The 21,019-nt window shown below is 40.7% G+C and overlaps 3 protein-coding genes across 3 annotated transcripts in view; 2 read left to right on the top strand and 1 right to left on the bottom strand.

Moving 5' to 3' along the window:
• Positions 1-1,071: 1,071 nt before the first annotated feature.
• Positions 1,072-10,329, bottom strand: RB195_001468 (uncharacterized protein; the record flags this gene model as incomplete). The annotated part of the gene is made up of 12 exons (XM_013452558.2): positions 1,072-1,179; positions 2,672-2,809; positions 2,889-2,978; positions 3,088-3,189; positions 3,699-3,807; positions 3,868-3,938; positions 4,035-4,154; positions 5,110-5,275; positions 5,358-5,443; positions 5,899-6,039; positions 6,098-6,257; positions 10,295-10,329. 12 exons carry the CDS (start codon positions 10,327-10,329, stop codon positions 1,072-1,074), a joined length of 1,326 nt encoding a protein of 441 aa, XP_013308012.2.
• Positions 10,330-14,348: 4,019 nt separating this feature from the next.
• Positions 14,349-21,019, top strand: part of RB195_001465 (uncharacterized protein) — a gene marked incomplete at both ends in the record, with an annotated part of 34,880 nt that continues 28,209 nt past the window's right edge. Inside the window, 3 exons of the mRNA XM_064198250.1 lie at positions 14,349-14,370; positions 14,667-14,897; positions 18,355-18,432. Coding sequence (XP_064054133.1) covers positions 14,349-14,370; positions 14,667-14,897; positions 18,355-18,432 — 331 coding nt within the window. The remainder of the gene's footprint in view (positions 14,371-14,666; positions 14,898-18,354; positions 18,433-21,019) is intronic.
• Positions 14,702-20,116, top strand: RB195_001467 (uncharacterized protein; the record flags this gene model as incomplete). Its single annotated transcript, XM_064198253.1, has 2 exons — positions 14,702-14,897; positions 19,968-20,116. The coding sequence occupies 2 exons, from the start codon at positions 14,702-14,704 to the stop codon at positions 20,114-20,116; spliced, it is 345 nt and encodes a 114-aa protein (XP_064054134.1).

Here is a 21,019-nt window from a genome sequence, read left to right as displayed (position 1 = left end):
CTCGAAAAAAATCGCCTCAAGCGATTCTAATCTGTTACAGAACGGTTTCGTGGGCACTTGATCAAAAGGGTAACAGACATCTATGACACCGCTGGCCCTCATATCGTCGCCAACAGAACATATCCTTCTTCAAATGTCTTCAGGATAATTCGCATGGCGTTAAAGTGAAAAAGAAGCTTTCCGTGAGCGACTATTTTAGGAGATTATTAACTATAAGTCTACCTACCTACTGTAAATATAAATCACAAATCACTACAAAAACTTCTGCTGTTTTTCTGAGTTATGCTGGTTGAACTGCAGACATTGAATGACGACGGAATTGCTCGCATTTTATTGTGTGACAAGATGCAGCGTAAGAGAGCGGGTGCAGCCGCGGCTGTTTCTCACATCTCTTTTTCTAAATTACTGGACAGAATTGAGTGGAAACACTCATAGCCAAGAACTACAGTTCTATCACCATGTATCACTACATGCATGGAAAAGTCCCAGAACCGCTAATTTTGTGATATGCTGCCTCTAAGAATGAACACTGACCTTCAGAAAATGCATTTCCGAAACGCTTCGCGCATACATGTGCAGTTTGTTCTACTCGACAACAAGAAACTTTATCATTACAATCTTATCACATAATGATTGATCACAGAGAATCGCTTCTTGGCAACCTCTACAGAGTAATCACAACCCGAGAACACCACGAATAAATTCTAATAATAACATGTGTCACGACAAGATAGACCAATAACAACACATGTACTAACTATACTGGTGACAGTGGTTTAACAATTATGCACCCTGCAAAAAAAAATTAAGCTAAGTCCATACTAACATTTAAATTGATGGTAGGCTATTGTACAAAACAAATGCATATTAAACTATTAAAAAACAGTCTTGTTCACACCTCTCCTTAACTATGCTTCTTACGGATCTCAAGAGGTATTACATAACATAACACTCACAGAACGTTGCAGAGCTTCACTAGGAATTGTGCAGCTTAACTAGCAAAACATTATTTCTTTGCTGTCGCACACTGTACATCACGGCGATTATTGTTCAAACATGCCCCAAGAGATTCTACAATTCCGTTTTCTGTAACAGCGAATAACGCTTTTCGCTCGGTTTCAACTGCTTAAAGACAGAGGGAGGAGGTGTTGTGTCCCCGGGCCGAGCAGCAGGCATTCCCTGAAAGAAATAAAAATGAGCGAAAGGATAACTTTCAGAAAAGGTTAAAGAACAGAATGAGAACAGAGTCATGGATCATGGATCATCACGCAAAATATTCCTTGTGTGTTCATTGCGACACGAGTTTTAGCCACCAGCAAATGAAATTATACATATCTGCATGGAGGAACGCAGAGAGTGTCAAGAAGAGAAAATATGTGTGTTGGTACGAAAGCATCGCAGTTATTCGGTCAAACATTGGCGATTATGTACAAGGTGGTTCACATGGAAGGTGACGGGCTATGGAAAATCCAGAGATGCGGTGATTCTTTGAGCCAAAGAAATGTAAGAAAAAGGCAATGACACTGACTGGACCTTCATGCAAAATTGAGCGCCAGCCCACGTCGCTAAGAAGACACTGGAGTGGTGTGAGATCAATCTTACGGATTTCAAGACGAAGATGTTTGGTCGTCAATCTCGCCCGTCTTTTCGACTTTGCTGTCTGGTCAATTCCACAGCAAAAATCGTGCTCTTTTAAGCACAAGTCACTGAATTTGCGGAAAGGAGCCCTGAATGAGGCATGGGGACTGATCGTGCGCATCCCCAAAAATTTTCGCAGTAGATTGGATTGCTCGTGCTGAAGCCACAGGCGGTCATTCTGCGTGTGATATATGAGAACTTACGTAGAATTTTCTCAATATTGAGAAGAAAAAATGTTTCTTATTTGGATTAATTGGTGCAAAGCTGTGGATAGTTCTTTGCGTCACACTTCATGTGGGCCACACTGTACACCGCCAAGTAGCTTCACTGAGGTTGCAAGTGGCTGATGAGGAGGAGACTCAGCACTTTTCGCATTGTCTGCACAACGAATAGTTTAGCGCTGAAGTGGTACGGTAAGTGCATTCAGACACGCAAATAACTGAGGCGAAACAAGTTTCCTACAATGTGCACACGATTTATTGAAAAGAAGATACAGGCCAGGTGTCCGCAAAAGAAGAGACCTCCTATGTTACATGTACATCAAGAAAAGCGCACATAAAATTTCGTTTCTGAGCAGTCGCTATCTGCACGGGGAACACTAGCTCACCGTAAACCAAAAAATAGAAATTTCAAGCTGAGGAATTACTGCATAGTGGCACTATAGTCACGCTAAATTAATTAGCCACGAAATGCAACCAGTTTAGCATCTTCTCCATCGGATAGCAATGAAGCCATTCTCGCAATGATGTCGCGCAATGAATTTCCGCCAAATAGAAGGTATAATAGAAAAAGAGAGCAGAATTAGATGAAAAATCATCGATTAGAAAAGGCATACTGTGCGTTCAGCAAATCAAATGGTGACTTTCTGGTGCAGAGCGAATAATGGTGGAACGAGCTGCAACAGATAAGCGCCAAAAAGAGACATACAGACGAAACGGGCTGTCATGAGCTCGCTTCTAACTCATAACGCTCTATACTCCCAACAAGTAATATAAATGTGAATATTCAAATAAAAATTGCATAAGATAGTGACCTGGTCTTCTCGATTATCATCGAGGTCCTCATCCATGATTCCATTTTCAGCTTTGAACTTCGCCAAATCAATCATCTTCTGGTCCAAGGTTTCATGGAAATCTTTGTGAAGTTTACCAGAGTGCAAGTCCATAACGAACTATAAACAATAGAACCATGTAAGAAATAAGAGTTAATCGAATTTAATTTTAAAGAGAAATAGCGCTGTCAAAACTAACTTCTCTCAGCTTGCCGGGAACGGTCAATTGCGACATATCAGGGAACAGATACATATGCTGGAACGAATCGATCGCAAGCACTGGAAGATCCTAAAAAAAAGTATCTATAGCTCTATTGTGGAGTATTTGCAAAGAATCATATATTGAGTACGAAAAATTGACTAATACGGCGAATATTGTCAAAGAAATGCAGTTGCACCTTTGCGGTTTTGCCCAAATGCTTCAAAGGGTGAGCAAATTTGTGTCCATCGGCCAGCAATGGATTGATCGACGAGCGTTGGTCAGCGAGCTCGCGAATGACCTAAACGAAATATTGAGAATTTCGAGAAGAGATCGAGAAGAATTTCTTCTCGATCCAGAGATTTTCGGCCAATTTAACAGATATTGGAAGATTAGTAAAACCCCAATATATGCTCTTTGAATTTTAGTGAAATATGTTTATCACTGGATTTGACGGTCAAGATTAATATATTTTCCTTTAAAAAAATATCGCATATGTATAAGCTATGTGCTCTTTACGCTTTGCACAATAATATGTTCGTGTTAGACCTATTTATTCACTGATAATCTAGTCCAGAGCACCAAAATTCTATATCATTGTAGTTCTGGATCGAATGGCACACTAAGGAAAGATATCAAAGGTGTTAATCGCATTCGAATCCTACATTCGCAAAGGAAAATTATGCGAGCGTATATTAAATTCCCCAAATATGCGTGGACGAATAGGAATGAACAGGCAAACTAGAGAAACACTTGAAACATAAAGAAAAATGCTCAAGCGATCGCGTCACGCGTGAAGTAAATGCAAACCTGTTCGGTGAACATCTTGTCCTGATCTCTTCGCTTGGGATCCCGGAAAAACAACAAAAATGGAAGACCTTCCTCTGTCAACTCTTCAACGTTTTCGAACGTGACCTCTCTGGAAAGGAACGAATGAATGAATCAAAGGAATTTCAGCAACGATTTTCTTTCCACTCACCTTACAAGAGGAATACATTTATCAGTCAACCATTGCTTTACGAATTCATAATCGCGCAGGTTACCGGAAAACTGGAAGCAATTTAGTCATGCATTTTAGCGCTAAAGTAAGAACGTGTGACGAAAGCTCGCTGCTTCAGTACACTACAAGAGGAAGGGAACAGTTACCTTCTGTTCGTCTGTGCTGTCTTGATCAAAGTACGAGAGTTTGTTTTCGGTCACAGTCGATGAAAGCGTCTCGTCTGCCACCCAGAATGTGCATTCTTCCCGCAAGAGCGAAGCAACTTTCTTAAATAAAAGGTTTTAAAGCAAGCAGGAATTCGGAAATAACACAGAGGAGTTTTCAGTCAATGACAACAAAAAATATAATAAATAGAAGTTCTTGCGTCCTCAATTCATACTACTACATTGCATGACGAACTCATACATAGTAGAGTCAAGACGACATGAAGCACAGTCCAACTGCGCTCGCAGCGGGGCGGTACAGCGGCTGAGATCGAGGTGGGACCTTCGCGGAGAGCAGCGAAGAGTGGTGCTAGCAAAGGTCCTCCCTCGATCCTAACCGCTACGCTCCAGCGCATCATTTTGAACGCGGCTGCTTATGCGACTGCACCACGACAGCGTCATGTCGCTTTCAACCTACTATAGTTGGATAGATTTACATGGTGAAGTGTAGTTGGGCAGGAGAGGGGTTTGGCGCACTCAACTGTGCTCTTCTATTTCTTTAAGTGAATAACTAATTCAGTCGGGGCCCTAAAACATAAGCATAGTCTTCTCCTCTATGGCATGTATAGTAGGGTTAGAACGACATGCAGCACGTACGCAATTGCATACACGGTTGTATCGAGGCGGTTCGGAGGAGTGTGGTGAAATCCTTACTGGCACCACCCATCGCTGCAGTTTGCGACGGTCCCAACTCAAAGGTTCCAACTGCTGCCTCCACCGCGCTGTTTCGAGGAAGTACGCATATGCACTGCAACTACACTGGCGATTAATTTCGTTTTGACCCTACTATAGGATAAAGCTACAAAGAGAAAAAAAGAGAGATAGGGCTTCCAGAAATAGCAGCATGGTTGAGTATCCTCCTGCCTTAGTTTAGCCGATTATAAGTTTTCCCAGGCGACCGTTACACGTCAGCACCAACTAGCGCAATCGAATGTACATCCCAGTCATTTGGGCAGACATAAGTAGCAGAAATAGGAACTAAGGAAACTAAGAAATAAAGTAGGCTGATAGTGAAGACCTTAAGATTGGCGTAATCATCGGTTCCTCGCTTCACCCATGCAACAACATTTCGCTTTGCCGGGTCCATCGCTGCTGAGAGTTGGTCCTGGCTGGCAAATTCATTGATAGCAGTGGACAACTGGTATTTCACAAACGCAGTAAGCGCTTCTACGGATCGAGTTGACCTTAAAATTTGCACTGGAGTATAATGAGTGAATTTTATTTAAAAGAGAATATTTCACAAATCCGGGAATAACATGGTAGTACCTGTACTCTTTCTGGATAAGTTCCCCGTTAACGAATACTTTCATTGTCGGATATTTATTCACGAAATACTTATCACCAACATCAGCCTGAAATAAATTTGTGCAAATTTAAAGATCCACGTGTGTTATCCAACTGTGCAGTCAGCCGTGTGAACATTAAGAGAAAGTAGGTATATCAATTTATTATTATCCAAAGAAACGTAGAAGCTGCCGTCCAGCCTGGGTCGAGGGTAGAAAGCCCCGCCTCTAGCTGGACCATCAAAATGAGCTCTAGCCATTTTGCAATTTGCAAGAGGCAAAACCAATTAGTCAGCAAACCCAGTCGAATCAAAACCATACGGGAATTTCGGCGCAAACGTTTTGCGAGCTTCAGTCTAGAATGAGCGAGCTCAAAATTGTCCTGTGGAACTGTAAGGGTGGAAAAAGAAAAGCCACGCAGATTCACTGGGACTATCAAAATCAAACAGATGTTCTCTTAACTCCCTTCTTTTTTCTTCTCAAATCTCCTAAAATACAAGGAAGTGCGGCGCATATCTGCCTACCTGTCGGACGCTGTCCACCACCGCCCAAACAACGCTGGCATTCGGATTTTCCCGTTTGAAGACGCGAGCGGATTCCTCGAATATTGGTTTCAAACGACGCGAAAATGGACACCAGTCGGCACAGAACGCCACGAATACTACCTAGATACAGTACCCTATCTGAAGAGATCAAATATAGATGAAATGCCGGTCACGACACCTGAGAGCTATTGAGCACTTGGTCGTGATTTTGCATAGACAGTTCGACCGTATCCTGAGCGATTCCCATATCCTGATCATAGTAATTAGTCTGACCTGACGATGAAGTGACCAGGAATAGAAGACTGAGAAAGACGTTAGCTTCCCGCATAGTTAACCCGCTGAAAATGGAAATATAAAAAAAAAAACTGAACTTCGAAAAGGAAATGTCTTCGAAATGAAACACGCAAGAACAAAGAAACGAACGAAATACTAAGATTGATTCAGAAATTTCGTAGCAAAGAAACTCAAGAATATAAAGACAGCTTTATCGATAATCGAGTCAAAAGACATGAAGCTCGGTGCGATTGCATCTGCATTCGAAGTGGCTTCGTGGAGCTACCGGTTCGAATCGATGGGACCCTCGTCAGCTCCTCATCGCTGCAGTACGAGTGAAGTCAGCGATGGTCCCACCTCAACCGCTACCGGCCACTTACCACTTACGCGAAATGAAACTCGGTATAATTGCGTAAGCGGTCCGATGGAGCATGCCGGTTAAGGGCGAGAGGGGACCCTGCTAGCACCATTCATCGCTGCAGTTTGCTCTGGTCCCACTTCGATCCCAACTGCTAGCTCCATCGTGCTGCTTACGCAACTGCACCAAACCTCATGTCGTCTTGACCCAACCATAGCAACGCCCAGCAACTTTCTCTCAGAATAGCCCCAATCCATCATGAGAAGTGGATGAAAATTTTCACTGACTCTTCCTAGGAAAATTCGTCAGAAGTTTCCTTTCACTTTCATAAGTGCGACCCAAACTTTGGAAACCAAACGAAATGGGTGTTTTAAAATTTAGCACCACATTTCGTTTGTCTTGCCAAATTCTCGTCCTGCAACAAAGAAGAAATTCCTGACGAGGTGTACTAGAGTTATGATGATTAGAAAAGTAGTATCAGTTCTTGTTCGGCGGTATCGTTTGATGGAGAAAGTAATAACGAACAAGGAATCAAACCGAAATACACCGTGAAACAATAACGTAACAAATGATAATGTTGAATGGATACAGAAGCTGATTTAAACAGCGAAAGGTTCCTGAACGAGGTTTCGGGAAGTTCGGCAGCACATCAGCTCTCGAAACCGTTATTTACTTTGAGTCTATGTTTAGGAAGCATACCAGATATTTCGAGAATCTTTTTCGCATGCAGTAATGGAAGCAATTGGCCCAATTCTTGTGCCAGAAAGAAATACAACAACTATGGAAGTGGGAATGAGAATATGGACCCAACCATGTAAGAGTGACGACTGTAAGCCGGAGGAAGGGTTGGCTTTTTCTGTCTGTCTTCGTTTATCGACGGGCAGTAGGGGTAAAAATTGATTAACACTCTATCAAGGATGAAGTAACCTACTTCTGCAAAGTGCCAAGAATCCCCAATGAATTCTTCGAAAAAGACGGGTCGATGGGTGCAAAAGTGGGACATCATGCTGCAAAAAAAGTCTTAATAGAACGTCGCACGACCAACTCCCAGAGAATTTGAGCCATATCGACAGAGAAAAAAAGTTTTAATGCTTTTGGATGTTAATGATGAGAGCATTGAAACCAGATAATTTATACAACAGAGAAGAATGATTATTTTCGTCCGATAGCTAATAAAAACCACAACTTATAAACACAGAAAGAATTTAAAAAGAGAAAGAAAGGGATCCAGTTCCATCTTCGGGGACCGATACTGATCTACACTGATTGGGTGCGGCTGGGTTAGGAGGTAACACGAGATTTGGAATCTCTCAGCAACGAAAGCGACTGACAATGCTTTGCACTGATTTCGCCTGATTACCGAGACAGGTCGAAAAGAGGAACCGCCGACCACAAGAAGTGGGTCACACCGTCAGCGCGAAGACGACGACGACGACGTGTGGTGATGCACAGGAAAACCAGTGCCTCTCAGAGGTTTTTTCATCTCAGGACCCGATTATCAACAAATGCCCACTGTATCGATACAAGTAATCAAGTGATTACTGTACTTGCATGCGTTGTTGGTTTTTAGGAAGAAAAACTTCCAAAAAGGAGGTTCTGCAGAAATTGCAGAAAGCAGAATCAAAAACACACGTACATTCACCATGAAGGAGATATTAATAGTGCATTTGTTTTTGAGAAATCATATACCCACAACACTACAGCTCCCAAGGCGTACATCCTAAAGCAAAGGGACAACAACAAAAAAGATTCCGTTCAATAGTTGCGAGTCCAGTTATTGAAGCGAGCACTCAGTCCCCTTGTGCGTGTTTTGTCTGAATCAGGAATAGAGAAGAGGATGTGTTGGCTGTGGTGGCGGTGGTGGTGGTAGAGCAAAATAATGATGTGAGAGGTAGAAGAAATAGCCTAACCTCTCACGAAGTTTAATCAAAATAGGAATAGCACGTGAACAAAATGCTGTTTGGTAGAGAATAGTCCGAATCCCTCACAACCTACGTCCAGAAATCCGTCTAGCCTGGTGTTTCAGAGATACCCCTTAAAAAGCCTGTTTACCGATCATTATCGTACCGGCAAATAATGGACCACCACAAAGAAGGCACATGAAGAGATTCTCCGCAGCTATGAGTCCCGGAAAGACCACACGGGACTTATTTCCAACACTAGCGGTCACTAGCGGGTGCAGCCGTCACGAGGAAACAACAAAAAACGGCGGGTGTCGCCTCGATTCTAATAACTTCGGTAGCAGAAAAATGTGGGAATGGAACAGAGATTTCTGAGCAACAATCCGCGTTATGCGATCTTGTTCAGTACTGTTTGATGGGCTGAGAAGTTCGATTATTCGAATATTCAGATTCACAACAGAGAGGTTGAGTTACTTGAATATTCGAATAATTTGTTTATGCAAGAAGACCTGGGAATTTTCAAAAGCCCTAATATCTATCTAGGAAATTCGAGTGAGAATGTGTTTCACGTAGGAGCTGGACAGAATGAAATAGGTGACACAGGAGACAGAAATGAGGCAAGTACAGGATGGGATCGAAACAAAAAAGAGAAGGCTGCATGGAAAGTGAAGGCAAGACATACAAGACGGATGACCACGGAGAGTTAAATGAGTCTTTCGGTTGAAGAGTGAATTAAAACAAATGGAATATGAAGACAGGTTCTCGTAAGAAGCAAGCATGCGCAAACACCATTCCAGTATTACGGTCGGTCACACCAGCTTGACCGATTGGTCAGCTGCCGTCTTTCTGTATAACTTCGTTGCCCCTATGGCAAAACTAAGAGCATTCTGCTTAGGACCTGCCAGATTGTCCTCAACAGCATCAGTTACGCATCCCAGCCCTTCTCTGGCGAACTCATATCACTTGTCCATCCAACGCACACTCCCTGTCGAAACCTCTCCTCAAAAGACACCTCCCCCTTTTTTCCTCCCGTCTTATGCGATGTTTATTGTATTATATCTGAAGCAGGCAATTTCCAAGAAAAAACCTAAAATTCCAACGAGTTTCAACAGAAAATTGCCTGGTTAGGCTGTCCATGTGAAAGAAATCGTTGGAAAAGAGGCAACATATTGGAAAGTCTACAGAGACACATCTAGAATGCAACAATATTTTAGGAAAACCAGGCCAAACCGGAAAAATCAACAAAAACAAGTGCTACAGCTTTTCTTACGCAAAAATCTGCACTCACGATATAATTGCAATGGATACTAGCCAGGCCATCATGAAATGAGTTTTTTTGCGCGAAAGGACAAAAAGAGGTAGCGGAGGCGTGTTCACACGAATTTTGATGTGAAAACCGGCAATCCTCCATCATGCGCCATCAGTTTGCTGAGTCAATAACTGCGACTGATCTCTGATCTAGAAGTATAATTTTTAGACAGCTGTACCGTGGATTGCCATGTCATGAGTTCATCATTCTGATTCAAGCTCTTATTTAATTCACTTCTATCTCAGAAATAGAAAATATTTATTGAATGTGTACTCAAAAAAGTACAAATATATAAATAAAATGTAGTACTCAATAATCTAGCGAATGTCTAGATATCAAGCGTCCTGTGAATTTTTTCTCCTCAAAAGAGAAGACCTTCCATTTCATAAATATTTTCGGGAAAAAACGCAAATTCTGCAAAGTACGATAGAAATAGAGTAGTAGAAGAAAAAGAGTCACCAGAGTAATGTGCTTCACGTCTTCTAATTCTTACTATCAACAATAACAAAATTATAGTAAAGCCATCTACACTACCTATATGTACGTCCTCCACAGGTGAACATAGCCATGTATACGAAGTCTTCTTCGAATTTTTGTCCTTGCAAAAATTGTGTTCAAGTGATAACGTTTGCGTCAGGTTAGTTTATTGTATTTAGAGCGCTTTTTCTCCTGAAGAAATATAAACATCAATCAGTAACGTCAATAGCACTGCATTCCGCGGCAATCTAAATCCAAGATTACTTCATAAGTGAATTTTCTAAATCGTATCTATGAATCTCCTTGTTATATGTACTAGTTTTTTCGTGGTTACGACAACGCAATGAGGTATGAGGACATAATTACATGGCAAGAAACAACTACGTTCCGAGACGTTTAGAAAAAATAGGCCATAAAAACGAATCCGAGGTTATTAGGTGACGGATCAACGACTCAGCGACGAGCGAGAAAATAGGACACACAAGCGCAAGTCGAATATCGGTTAGGAATGGAGAAAGGACCAACAAACATGTAGTGCAAAATTTACCGATGAGTAACGAGTTGTGAGTTGATGTTATTCGAGAGAAAAATAGTCCATACATTCGTGCGAGTATAAGAAGTGAGGAGATTCTCGAAATTTTGACAAGCTATGGAAGACTTAGATTTAGAATTTGGTGGTCAGATATACATGTACGTGCCATGTGAGCACATTTAGGAATTTTCTACACTTTTTTTAAATTATGTGTCTATTTAATCTCAACTAAAGGGTTGTAGTAGCGCAGTCGAGGTTCCGCTGCGACTGCACGATCGACCGATGCCTCGAAACAGCCCTAAGGCTAACCAAGCCCTTCACTCCTCCGGGGTCCATAAATTGATATATTTCGAATTGAAGTGAATGTAGTGGGACACATCCCAAGCGAACTGGTACGCCAAAGAATTTACCTCCTATCCTTTTAATTTTAATAAATTTGGCTACAGTTAATCCAACTGAAAACGTCCGACATTTGAAGAGAAAACCTGAATTATTTTCATGAGGCAACGCCAGTTTCACAAGGGCTTTCTTCTTCAGTATATAAGCTCTGCATTTTTTGCATATACGAGTTTACATATGATTCGTAATTTGCAACTTGCAGTCGGCCCCATTCTAATTTTATGCCATTGAGAGGGAGAGGAAGGAGAGAAGATGAAGAAAGCATAAAATCGAAATGATTGTTCAGTTCAACTTTGTTTTCCTTGCTTTTTCTTGCGCTTTCAATCCAAGAATCCCGTTTTTCGATTAGAGAAACAGTAACAAGCGCGAGCGTAAAAAATACTGTTTCCATGATAAATGTACCAAATGCACCTGTAGGCATTCTCTCCAGGATCCATTGAAACTTCATGGAGATACGCCGGTTCTGCACAAGAGTAACGTCCACTACTCACTCTATTTATTTTTTGTGCACTTCGCCACACAAACACCACTGTGTATCTTTTACCACATCCGTTATCTCATGCTGTTTCCTCAACAAATGCAAAAATCAGGAACTGAAGATATCATGGAAGAATAGAAATAAAAATATAGGAAGAAAATTAAAAAAGTGGAAAATATTCAAATAGCTTGCCCAGTTTTTTTTTTGGTATGGAAGAGTTAAATAAATGCAAATGCAACAGTAGTTTAAAGCGAATCCAATAAGCATCTAAATTACAATTTCAAGAGGTAGCGAAATCCGAGCCAACTGCTCCAAACAAAATAAAGTATAGTAAAACGGAATGAAAAAATGAGTATTATCCACCTAATTCGAAGCAAGCGCTACTTTTGCACGAGTACAATTGCTACTGAAAGTATTTCGGCAAATTCCTCGATTTGTCTTGAAGTATTCGAACTAAACCCAGAAAGATACCAATTGTACAGGACTGTTATCGAAACCAAACGTCATATTGATCCGTTAGGTTTGAGTGCAAAGCACTGCGAATGGCTCAGGAGAAAAAAGAATGGCGACGGCGACACTGCGAAAAACTTTAAATCGTTGAAGAGAGCAGAACTAGAGAACATTCGCGAAAATGAAGATGGAACGAGTTTTGGGCGGAGAGCATCGATGCAATCACTGTAGTCGAGAACACTGTCCGCTGCACGTCTTCGAAAACAACCCTAGTCGATGGTGCAGTAATAGTGAGCAGGTTGTCTAGCAATTTCTGGAATAAAAAGGAGCCCTCCTGTGTACATTTATCCACCGTGTGAGACATACCTTCGCCTTTGTTTTCTCCAGAAGAAAATAGCAAAAAACAACATAGACTTCCTAATCACTTCAAAAGCTGAATTCATTAAATTAGTCCGTAATCTTGTTCAAGTGCTGTGCTTTGTTTACGTTGATGATCGGTGAATACAGTTGCGACTGCGTTTATAGTTCGGCGTATACAGATGACAGCGTATTGTTTAAAGTGCATATCGACCTTCGACACGCATATGTAGGCATAGAGGGTAGATAGAGAGGTGGCCTAACTGCAACTCCAGTTTTCAGGGTTCTTTTTCAAGTCTAGAAATTTGCAAGGGATTTGGAACCTGTGATCACAGTTCAGGAAGCGCTCTCAATAGTTATCACGTTCCCAATTAAAATAGAAATGTTCACAGTAAAATTTGTTCCATACCGCAAGAGCGAAATCATAAAATTTAAGAGTGGATGTTCATGAATGAATGTTACACGTTTCACATTCTTCACCGGAATGGGAAGTCTTTATGCAAAATAGTAACGAGTTTGCAGCAAAGTTTTTTTTGAAGAGAAAATAGATTGGCAAAATGGAAGGGTATGCGGAGAATTTCTTTTGGCTTCATTGCAATTTCTAGAGAAGAAAAAAAATGAAATAGTACGCGTTGAAGGTGAAAAAAGATCAGGACCAATTTGTCGTTTTGTGTAGAATCCAACTTGAAAAGTGTACAAAAATTTGTTTTAGCTAATGTTGAGCAGACAAAAATAATCAAAAACAAAAGTAAACGTGTCCCAACTGCTCTGTCCGAGAAAATGAAAGCCGCTGATTTTTAAGAAGTCATGTCAAGAAAACGAAGTACTAAATACCGTATCCTGGAGGAAAAAGCCTTGCTTTCCACATTACAACGAAAGCTAGGAAAACACTTGGAGAGGTCAAGTATGTGGGACTCTTAAAAGCTCTGCAGAACGAGAAAACATAACGTCAGAAGTGGAATAATTCTATTATGGAACTTTGTGCGGAACGAAAACATACGAATAAAAAATCAGAAAAAAAAATAAAATAAATAAATGAGCAAAATTTTTCAATTTTCTATAAATTAAATGGAATTAGAGGTATTAGAAACTTTCCAAAAAAAAAAAAACGCCGCAAAAAATCAAATTCATCTTCAGAATTTTAACGGGTTTTCGATGAAATTCATGGAAGGATAAGGTCAGTGCAGTTATAATTGGGGTACGGCTGCAAAACCGATAAATCACGGGAGATCGGTAAATGTTATGAGAATCTTAGCGCTAAATTTATTTTGTTGCCCTGAACAAGCGCAGTGAGAGGAATTCTGATCCGCAGTACATGCGATGTGAGGTCGCAACCGCCAACTCCTGTTAAAATACCACGTTTTTCCTTTGGAATAATTCTTCATTTTATCTTTTTTTATTCCCTTTGAAGATATCTGAAAATACAGAATGAAGCCTCTATTTTAAAGGTATCACCCCACGAATCTGCGGTGGTGCAGATTTCAGGTGGAGTATTCGTATACGGGATAGTAGACTATGGAGAGGGGGGTGATTCTGTCCATTTTTTCCTAATCGCCGTCTCAGATTCGTGGGGTGATGCTACGGAAGTATCCCAGTATAATATGTATTATTCAAGAAACTACACATTGACCTATTCTACGACAATTCTGAAGCGAAATGGAGGGAATTAGAGCAAACGACTATAAATTTTAAAGCAGATAAAGAACACATATTTGATAGTACATAATCGCATCTTTTTTCTTGTTATTGGTCTAGAAACCCATGCAAAGTCAAATATTCTGTCTTAAACTTCGATTATTCGACTATAAATTTCAGTTGTTCGATTCCGATTGTTGGATTGTTCGTTCCTCCTCGTCACTGGAGTACTTGAGTTAATACGATGAGAATTGTTTATTATGGGGAAGAAAAACCAACTAGGTAACAGAGTGGAATGAAAGAAAAACAAGACAGACTGCGTAAAATCTCCCAGTTTAATGGAGACTCATGCGTCTGAAAAAAAAAACATTCGAACCAAGAACCGCTCCGCTGAAGGTCGAAAAAAGAGAAAAAAAAACAAGACTGGTACATTTACCGCTTCGCAATTTACATATCGATCAAATATTGCATCAGTCCTCAAAAAAATCCTCCTACTCATTTCGACTCAAGAAAGAGCTCAAGGGAATGAAAATTCAAGAAGAGTCTGCAATTGTAGAACGAGATCTTGATCTGTTCAGACAGTGAGGAGAGTATACGAAATGAAATGCTCGAAATGAGGTTACAGCGCTGTTGTATTTGTGCTCAATTGTCAGATGGCGGTGGTGAGTTGCACTGTCAACAACGACGGACCACCGCTGATCGACCGACCGATCCGATCGACGACGACGACCGATCGACCGACCATCACGCTGAGAAATCGATGTCACCGCCACCGCTGCCCTCGGACGACGACGAAGGTCGAAAATGGGGTCAGTGCAAGTATTCCCCCCTCAGATTACTAGTAATCATTCCCACGAGATCAGAATTTGTTCTTTAAAAAAGCAAAGAATGAGTTATCGATTGAAAGGTCACATTTTAAGCCATGGTTGTAGAAGTGACATAGAGAAGATTGTCTGGCGAACCAACGAGTTTCCAAGAAATGGTGGAAAACAACAGATCAAAGACACTAAAAATCAATCACGAATACTAAATATTCCATTATTGCCTGTCCTTTTGATACTTCTCCCATTAAACCTTCATTCTTCATTACGAGTTATTTTTTACTACAATTCATTATTTTTGAAATTTTAGAGGTTTCATTTCAGTAGAATTTCTAGAATACAAGAAGTCCCTTCGTAAGCCTGTTTCAGCGCTTAATTCGACAAAATCTAAACCAAGTTTCCACAATCCATAGACCCATAAGCGAAAACTGAGCGAAACATACGACAAATAGAACCAACATAAAAATTACAAGTGAAATGGGTAAAAGTAGTGATGATGACTTAGTTCGAAAAAAAAAGAAGCTCGTCAAAGCGGAGAAAATCCTCGAACCTCCTACATATATTCTCGATGTAAAAGTTCTAAACTTCCGCATACTCGATCTCTGAACTACTTGCTCTCCCGAGTTTCCACCGAAAGTTTAAAGTTGAACGAAAACGAATCTTTTCGCTGAAAACAATCTATCACTTCATTTTCGAATCAACTCTTCGAAAGTTAGCAACTTTCTCCTCCAAGAAAAATACTCGTGCTACTGTTTCTTCCCTTAAAAAAAAGTTTTCTAACTTTCTAGATAGTCTACGAATCATAATGACGCACAGATAGTGCATTTTCAGCAAGGACTAGTTTCCCGATGAAAAAGAATGGAACTTCGAGTGATGTTTACCAAAGAATTTTCTGTCATTTCCACTAAACCATAAGAGTTAGGGAAGGTCACGCTGTATAGCAGTCACTTTACGGGCGAAAAATGCCGCAATGTCACTGCTTTGTGCTTTTTTCTGTGGAGATCAACGCGAAGGTAAAGGTGACTGGTTCACCGCAAGTTGGAGAAGGTTCAGATAACAGCATCCACCAAGGAAGAATAGTCTTCGGAGCAGTGGTTGACTCCATCGTTTCCGTTGCATACGGAAAGTCGAGGAAAGGAGGAGGGACAAGTTCTCGGATTGGAAACAGGTATTGATGAAATTCACTCGCTTGACCTGGACATCTCTCTTTTGTGATCTATTCATTCACCTTTCCAAACTTTTGCTGCCAATCTTTTCTCGAACGAGTCGAAACATTCAAGAACCCCAGGGACGCTGCAGTACCGAGCCGGTTCTGAGCTTCGGAATTGGATCAATGTGAAAATATGACAACGATAATGAAATACGTTTTCTACATCAGAACTTGCCGACTATTATCTCAACATTTTCTTCCTTTTCTGAATTCGCAGAAATATTACAGAATGTCGAAGTGACTAAATATGTCTGTTAGAACTTAATCCATTCTTCTTCTTCTTCTTCTTCTTCTTTTTTTTTTTTTTTTTTTTTTTTTTTTTTTTTTTTTTTTTTTTTTTTTTTTTCTTTTTTTTTTTCCTCCTCTTCCCGATTAGAGCTGCCTTCGGGATTCGAACCTCAAAAGCTCTCTATTCATTCTATCTAAAAAACATGATATCTAGCATATTTTGTAAAATTCTACTAAAATAAACAGATAAAATGTGCAAGTGGTAGGTTGAAGCATAATATAAAGGAAGTAAATCAAATCATAAATGGGGAGAAACAACGATAAATTAGCAAATAACCATCTAAGAGATATACATAGAGACCCTGGAACAGTAGAAGACGACGAAGAGCTGTGAGAAGTAGTGGATCTATCCAGTCAATCACGATCACAGACCATCTACACCGTTGGTCTTTCGTAGATCAACGGGCTGGATACTAATCATCAGTTATCATTTTCCTTGAACCAGATATTGCAACTAGAGCCATTTTTCCGGAAGAAATACAATCGACGTTTCCCAGTGGGATCAAGAACACGACGTTTCAAGTCAACATTAGTCTGTGATTTTTTTTCAAAAAGCGCTAAATTTTTGGGTGAATTTTTAGTAGCTGATGGAACTATGGCGCTTTTTTTCGGAAGAATTTCTAACACAGCTGACGTTTGACGGTGAAGTCAAGATCTTTGCATTCCGAGTGAGCGGTGATCTGCGATTATTTTAAAAGTACTCAGTTTTGAGGTAAACCATTTTTCCAGACATTTTTTAACGCTTTTTTCCACTTTTTTGATGAACTTGTCCTAACACTATCTCATATACAGACCTGCTATCTGGATTTCTGACCTCGCCCACTAGTAGCAGCTTGGATACTTATCAACTGCGAAAAACTGAACAATACGAGATCCCATCGAGATTATTTTTTTTTCGAAGTGAAGCGGAAGGTCGAACGGAACGTTTCGCTACGTTCCGTGTTTTACACTACTCTAGTTTTGCACTACTTCAGTTCAAATGAATTCTGTCGTAATTTCATGCACAAGGCGAAGTAATTCTAATTTCCGATCAGGTTCGGCTGTTTCCAGTTTTTTCTGCAAACAGCTATGAAAACTTGGCGAATGCACAACTGCACAAGGAGCAACATCTATTTTCTAGTTTTGTAGCTGAGCTAAAAATCGTCATCCAGATAGCGTGACCGGAGAAGTGGCTGAGGCTGTAAATGATTTAAAAATTCATGAGAACATTTTACGTTGTATATTCCGCAAAAAGCATAAGATTCTGAATTCGTGAGAACTTCTCGCATGCTGACTTGCTCATGCAAATTTATCCAAAGAGATGGGGGCTAGGAAATAAAACAAAAAATCTAGCGAGGAACACTTTAAAACGTGCTGGTAAAGTTACGAAAATAGGCGTGAGCAAAGCACGAAGCATGGCTCTGCGCTGCACATTCGAGGCGATTAATCATTGCGCTGCGTTAAAAATGACGCAAGTCGTTCCCAGAAGTCCCTGATGTCGCCTGATGCGCGAACGTTCACTTCGGTACCAGCTGGAAATCGAGGATGTTTTTCCTCTATCAAACAAGGATTAGGAAGCAGGAAAAGTAGGAAATTCAGCAGCAATACGTTTAGATAGCAAGAAGATAACAGACAACGAGAAGGAGAGAAAAAGGATGTGTAAGAGAAAAAAGGGCAGCATCGAAAAATGTCATGATCTCGACAGATAAGATCAAATATAGGTTCAATTAGCACCAAGTGCAACTATTTGATAAATAGTATGGAAATTACAGAACGAGAAGTAAAATGAGGCACAGGTTTTTGATTTTTTTTTCACAGTCCTTTCGCAGACCTTTTTTTGAATCGACAGAGACGGCGGATATGTAGTTCCCCCATACGACATTTCATGAAATAATATTCTCGCAGAAATAAACCGATGGAACGTGGTAACGATTCTACTATCAGCATAATAGTCAGAATATTTTTCAGCAATGAATCGCTTCATAGATGGCTGTGACTGCACTGCAGCTTCTCATTTCACCAGTGACTCCTTACTTTGCAAAGCAGGTAACTGAGCCTCTTTGCATTCAAGAGAACGAAAACGAAAATGTCCACTGAACAATAAATGGTTTCTTCCTCTTGAGGAAAAAACGCTGGAATCTAATTGGCAATTGCACAGGAGCAAAGATTAGAAATTTACCGTAACACTGGATGCATAATAATAATAATATGTTAATAATAGTACATAATAATATGCTGAAGACATTGAAGGGCCATTAGCGAAATGGGCGTGGCCTCACCACAACTTTTTACCTCCCTTTAAACCCGATATGTGGTCGTGCGTAAGCGGCAGCGCCCGAAGCGGTGCGACGGAGCAGGCGGCTGTATCGAGGTGGGACCTTCGCGAACTGCAGCGATGTGTGGTGCAAGCAAGGTTTCCCGCTCGCTCCTAACCGCTACGCTCCTGCGCACCGCTTCCAGCGCGGCTGCTTACACAACTGCGTCCTGCTTCGTGTCGTTTTGGCTCGACTGTGTCCACTGCGCAACAATCCTACGACAACGTCACTTCTTTGCCTCCTAACATTTTGCCGTTCCGTAGCAAATCAATATCAATATATAAGACTGGTATGTGGAGGTAACCATTGTCATGATTTACGTAAACATTAAAGATCTATGATTCATCCTCTTTTCCTTTCGTTATTTTCTTTTTCTGGAATCGCAACCGGTTCGTCTGGCGGGGCAGCTGAAAAATTGCACGGGTGTCCCATGAATGTTACAACTATTATATTCAGAATCATAATGATTAGGAGACTGGTTGCATGGTATTTTGTTGAACAGTTCTCATTGTTTTATTTCTATTTCCAGCGAGAACACATAGTCTGTTCTAGAAAGGACAGTGTCCTGCAACGCATACATAAACTAAGCTGAATTGCATAACAAAGATGCTAGAGCGGCTTCAAATAGCGGCACCATTCGTAACAAGGGGTACTGTAATCGATTATTTTTTCTGCGATCGCAGAAATAATAGATAGATAATAAATTAATAAATAAATATAAAATAAATATAATAATATAAATAATAGATAATATATTAAAATAACATAAAATAATATAATAAATAATAGATAATAGTATAATAAATCGCGATGAGGAGTGAATATGGTAAGGTCAAAATGACATGAATCATGAGTGTAGTTGCGGTGCATTTGCGTACTCGCTCGAAACGGCGCGGTGGAGGCAGCAGTTGGAACCGCGGTGGGACCGTCGCAAACTGCAGCGATGGGTGGTGCCAACAAGGGTTTCACCACTCTTCTAGCCGCTGCGCTCCACCGAAGCACCTCGAGAAAAGCCGCGTACGCAACTGCGTACGTGCTTCATGCCATTTTGAGCCTACTACATTACCTTTTCGAACCGCTACAGCTAACAAATCAGTCTAAATGTCCAAAACTACGCCTCTTCCTTGAATTTTTACGGAGAAGATTTGGAAATTCTGCATTTTTATGGGAGATCCCATGGGGATTGTTTCAATTCAAAGAAAATGAAGCAAAATAATGATGAGAGGTACTACAACAGGCAGTAGTAGACAGTGCGTGTCCTTTCAGCCAGAAACAAAATTGGACCGACAATGTATAGAGAACGCAATGGCGACTCTCCGATCCTTCAACCGGTTGCTCGCGGAGAGTGTAGGGCTGTTGAGGAGGAAGAAGAACATCGCATCGGATCCTCGTTCAGAATCGTTCCAGAATTGTAGGCGAGGAAAACTGGACATTGCATCGGCCACCACCTCGAAGCATTTGTCGATATTCTTTTCTTTTATGGACGATCGGACGCATTGACGGATGACATTTAAGACGGCGATATGTATGATTTATCAATATGTGTCGATGTCGAGCGTGATATAGTATGAACCAAAATGGGACCGACAATGTATAGAGAATGAAAAGATAGTAACAATAATATACATAGCGCAAAAAGATGTGCCTTAATGAGTAACTAGCAACTGTGTGTGTTTGACTGTCTGTCTGTCTGTCTTTCTGTGTGATGAACCTTATCTGCTCTCAGCCTCCAGTTGCAGTTGAGTTTGCACCTAAGTCATTCCTTAAGCAAGCAGTGAAAGCAAAGAGTTCGCTTTTAATCAGCTAATCAGCGACGTTAGTAAATTGCTGAGCTTGGCTCTTTTATGCCATATCAATTATATGCGCAGCCCACAAAATGAACCTGTACCTACGAATTTTTTTTGAGAAGTGTTTGCAGATTAATCCGCCTTTAATCAATATGTATGAGAAGCACAACAGAGAAAGTTCCTAGCGCTTCGCATCAACATTTAACCTTAATTCATTTGATTCATCCACGGTCCAGGGTCCGGGAGCGGGTGAGATGTAGAGGGGAGGGGATTGGAGAGGAGAGTGGGGTGAGTTGAGTTGGGGAAAGCTTCAAAAATGAATCCTATTCACAACGATCTTAGGTCTCCCACGTGGTTCTTTCTCCTCAAAAACAAAGAACAACTTCAAAAAAAAACACAAAAAGGCTGTTCCGGAGTAAAGTGCTGGGAGTTAATTTTTTTCCTGTTCCGGAGTAAAGTGCTGGGAGTTAATTTTTTTCCTGCGAGAATCAAATATCATGCTATATGATAACGCGCTTAGTCCGTGTGTGT

The sequence above is a fragment of the Necator americanus genome, chromosome IV (assembly GCF_031761385.1).
Source record: "Necator americanus strain Aroian chromosome IV, whole genome shotgun sequence".
NCBI classification, from domain to species: Eukaryota; Metazoa; Nematoda; class Chromadorea; order Rhabditida; family Ancylostomatidae; genus Necator; species Necator americanus.
Note: the sequence above shows the minus strand (reverse complement) of the source record. Positions and strands in the feature narration are given on the sequence as shown.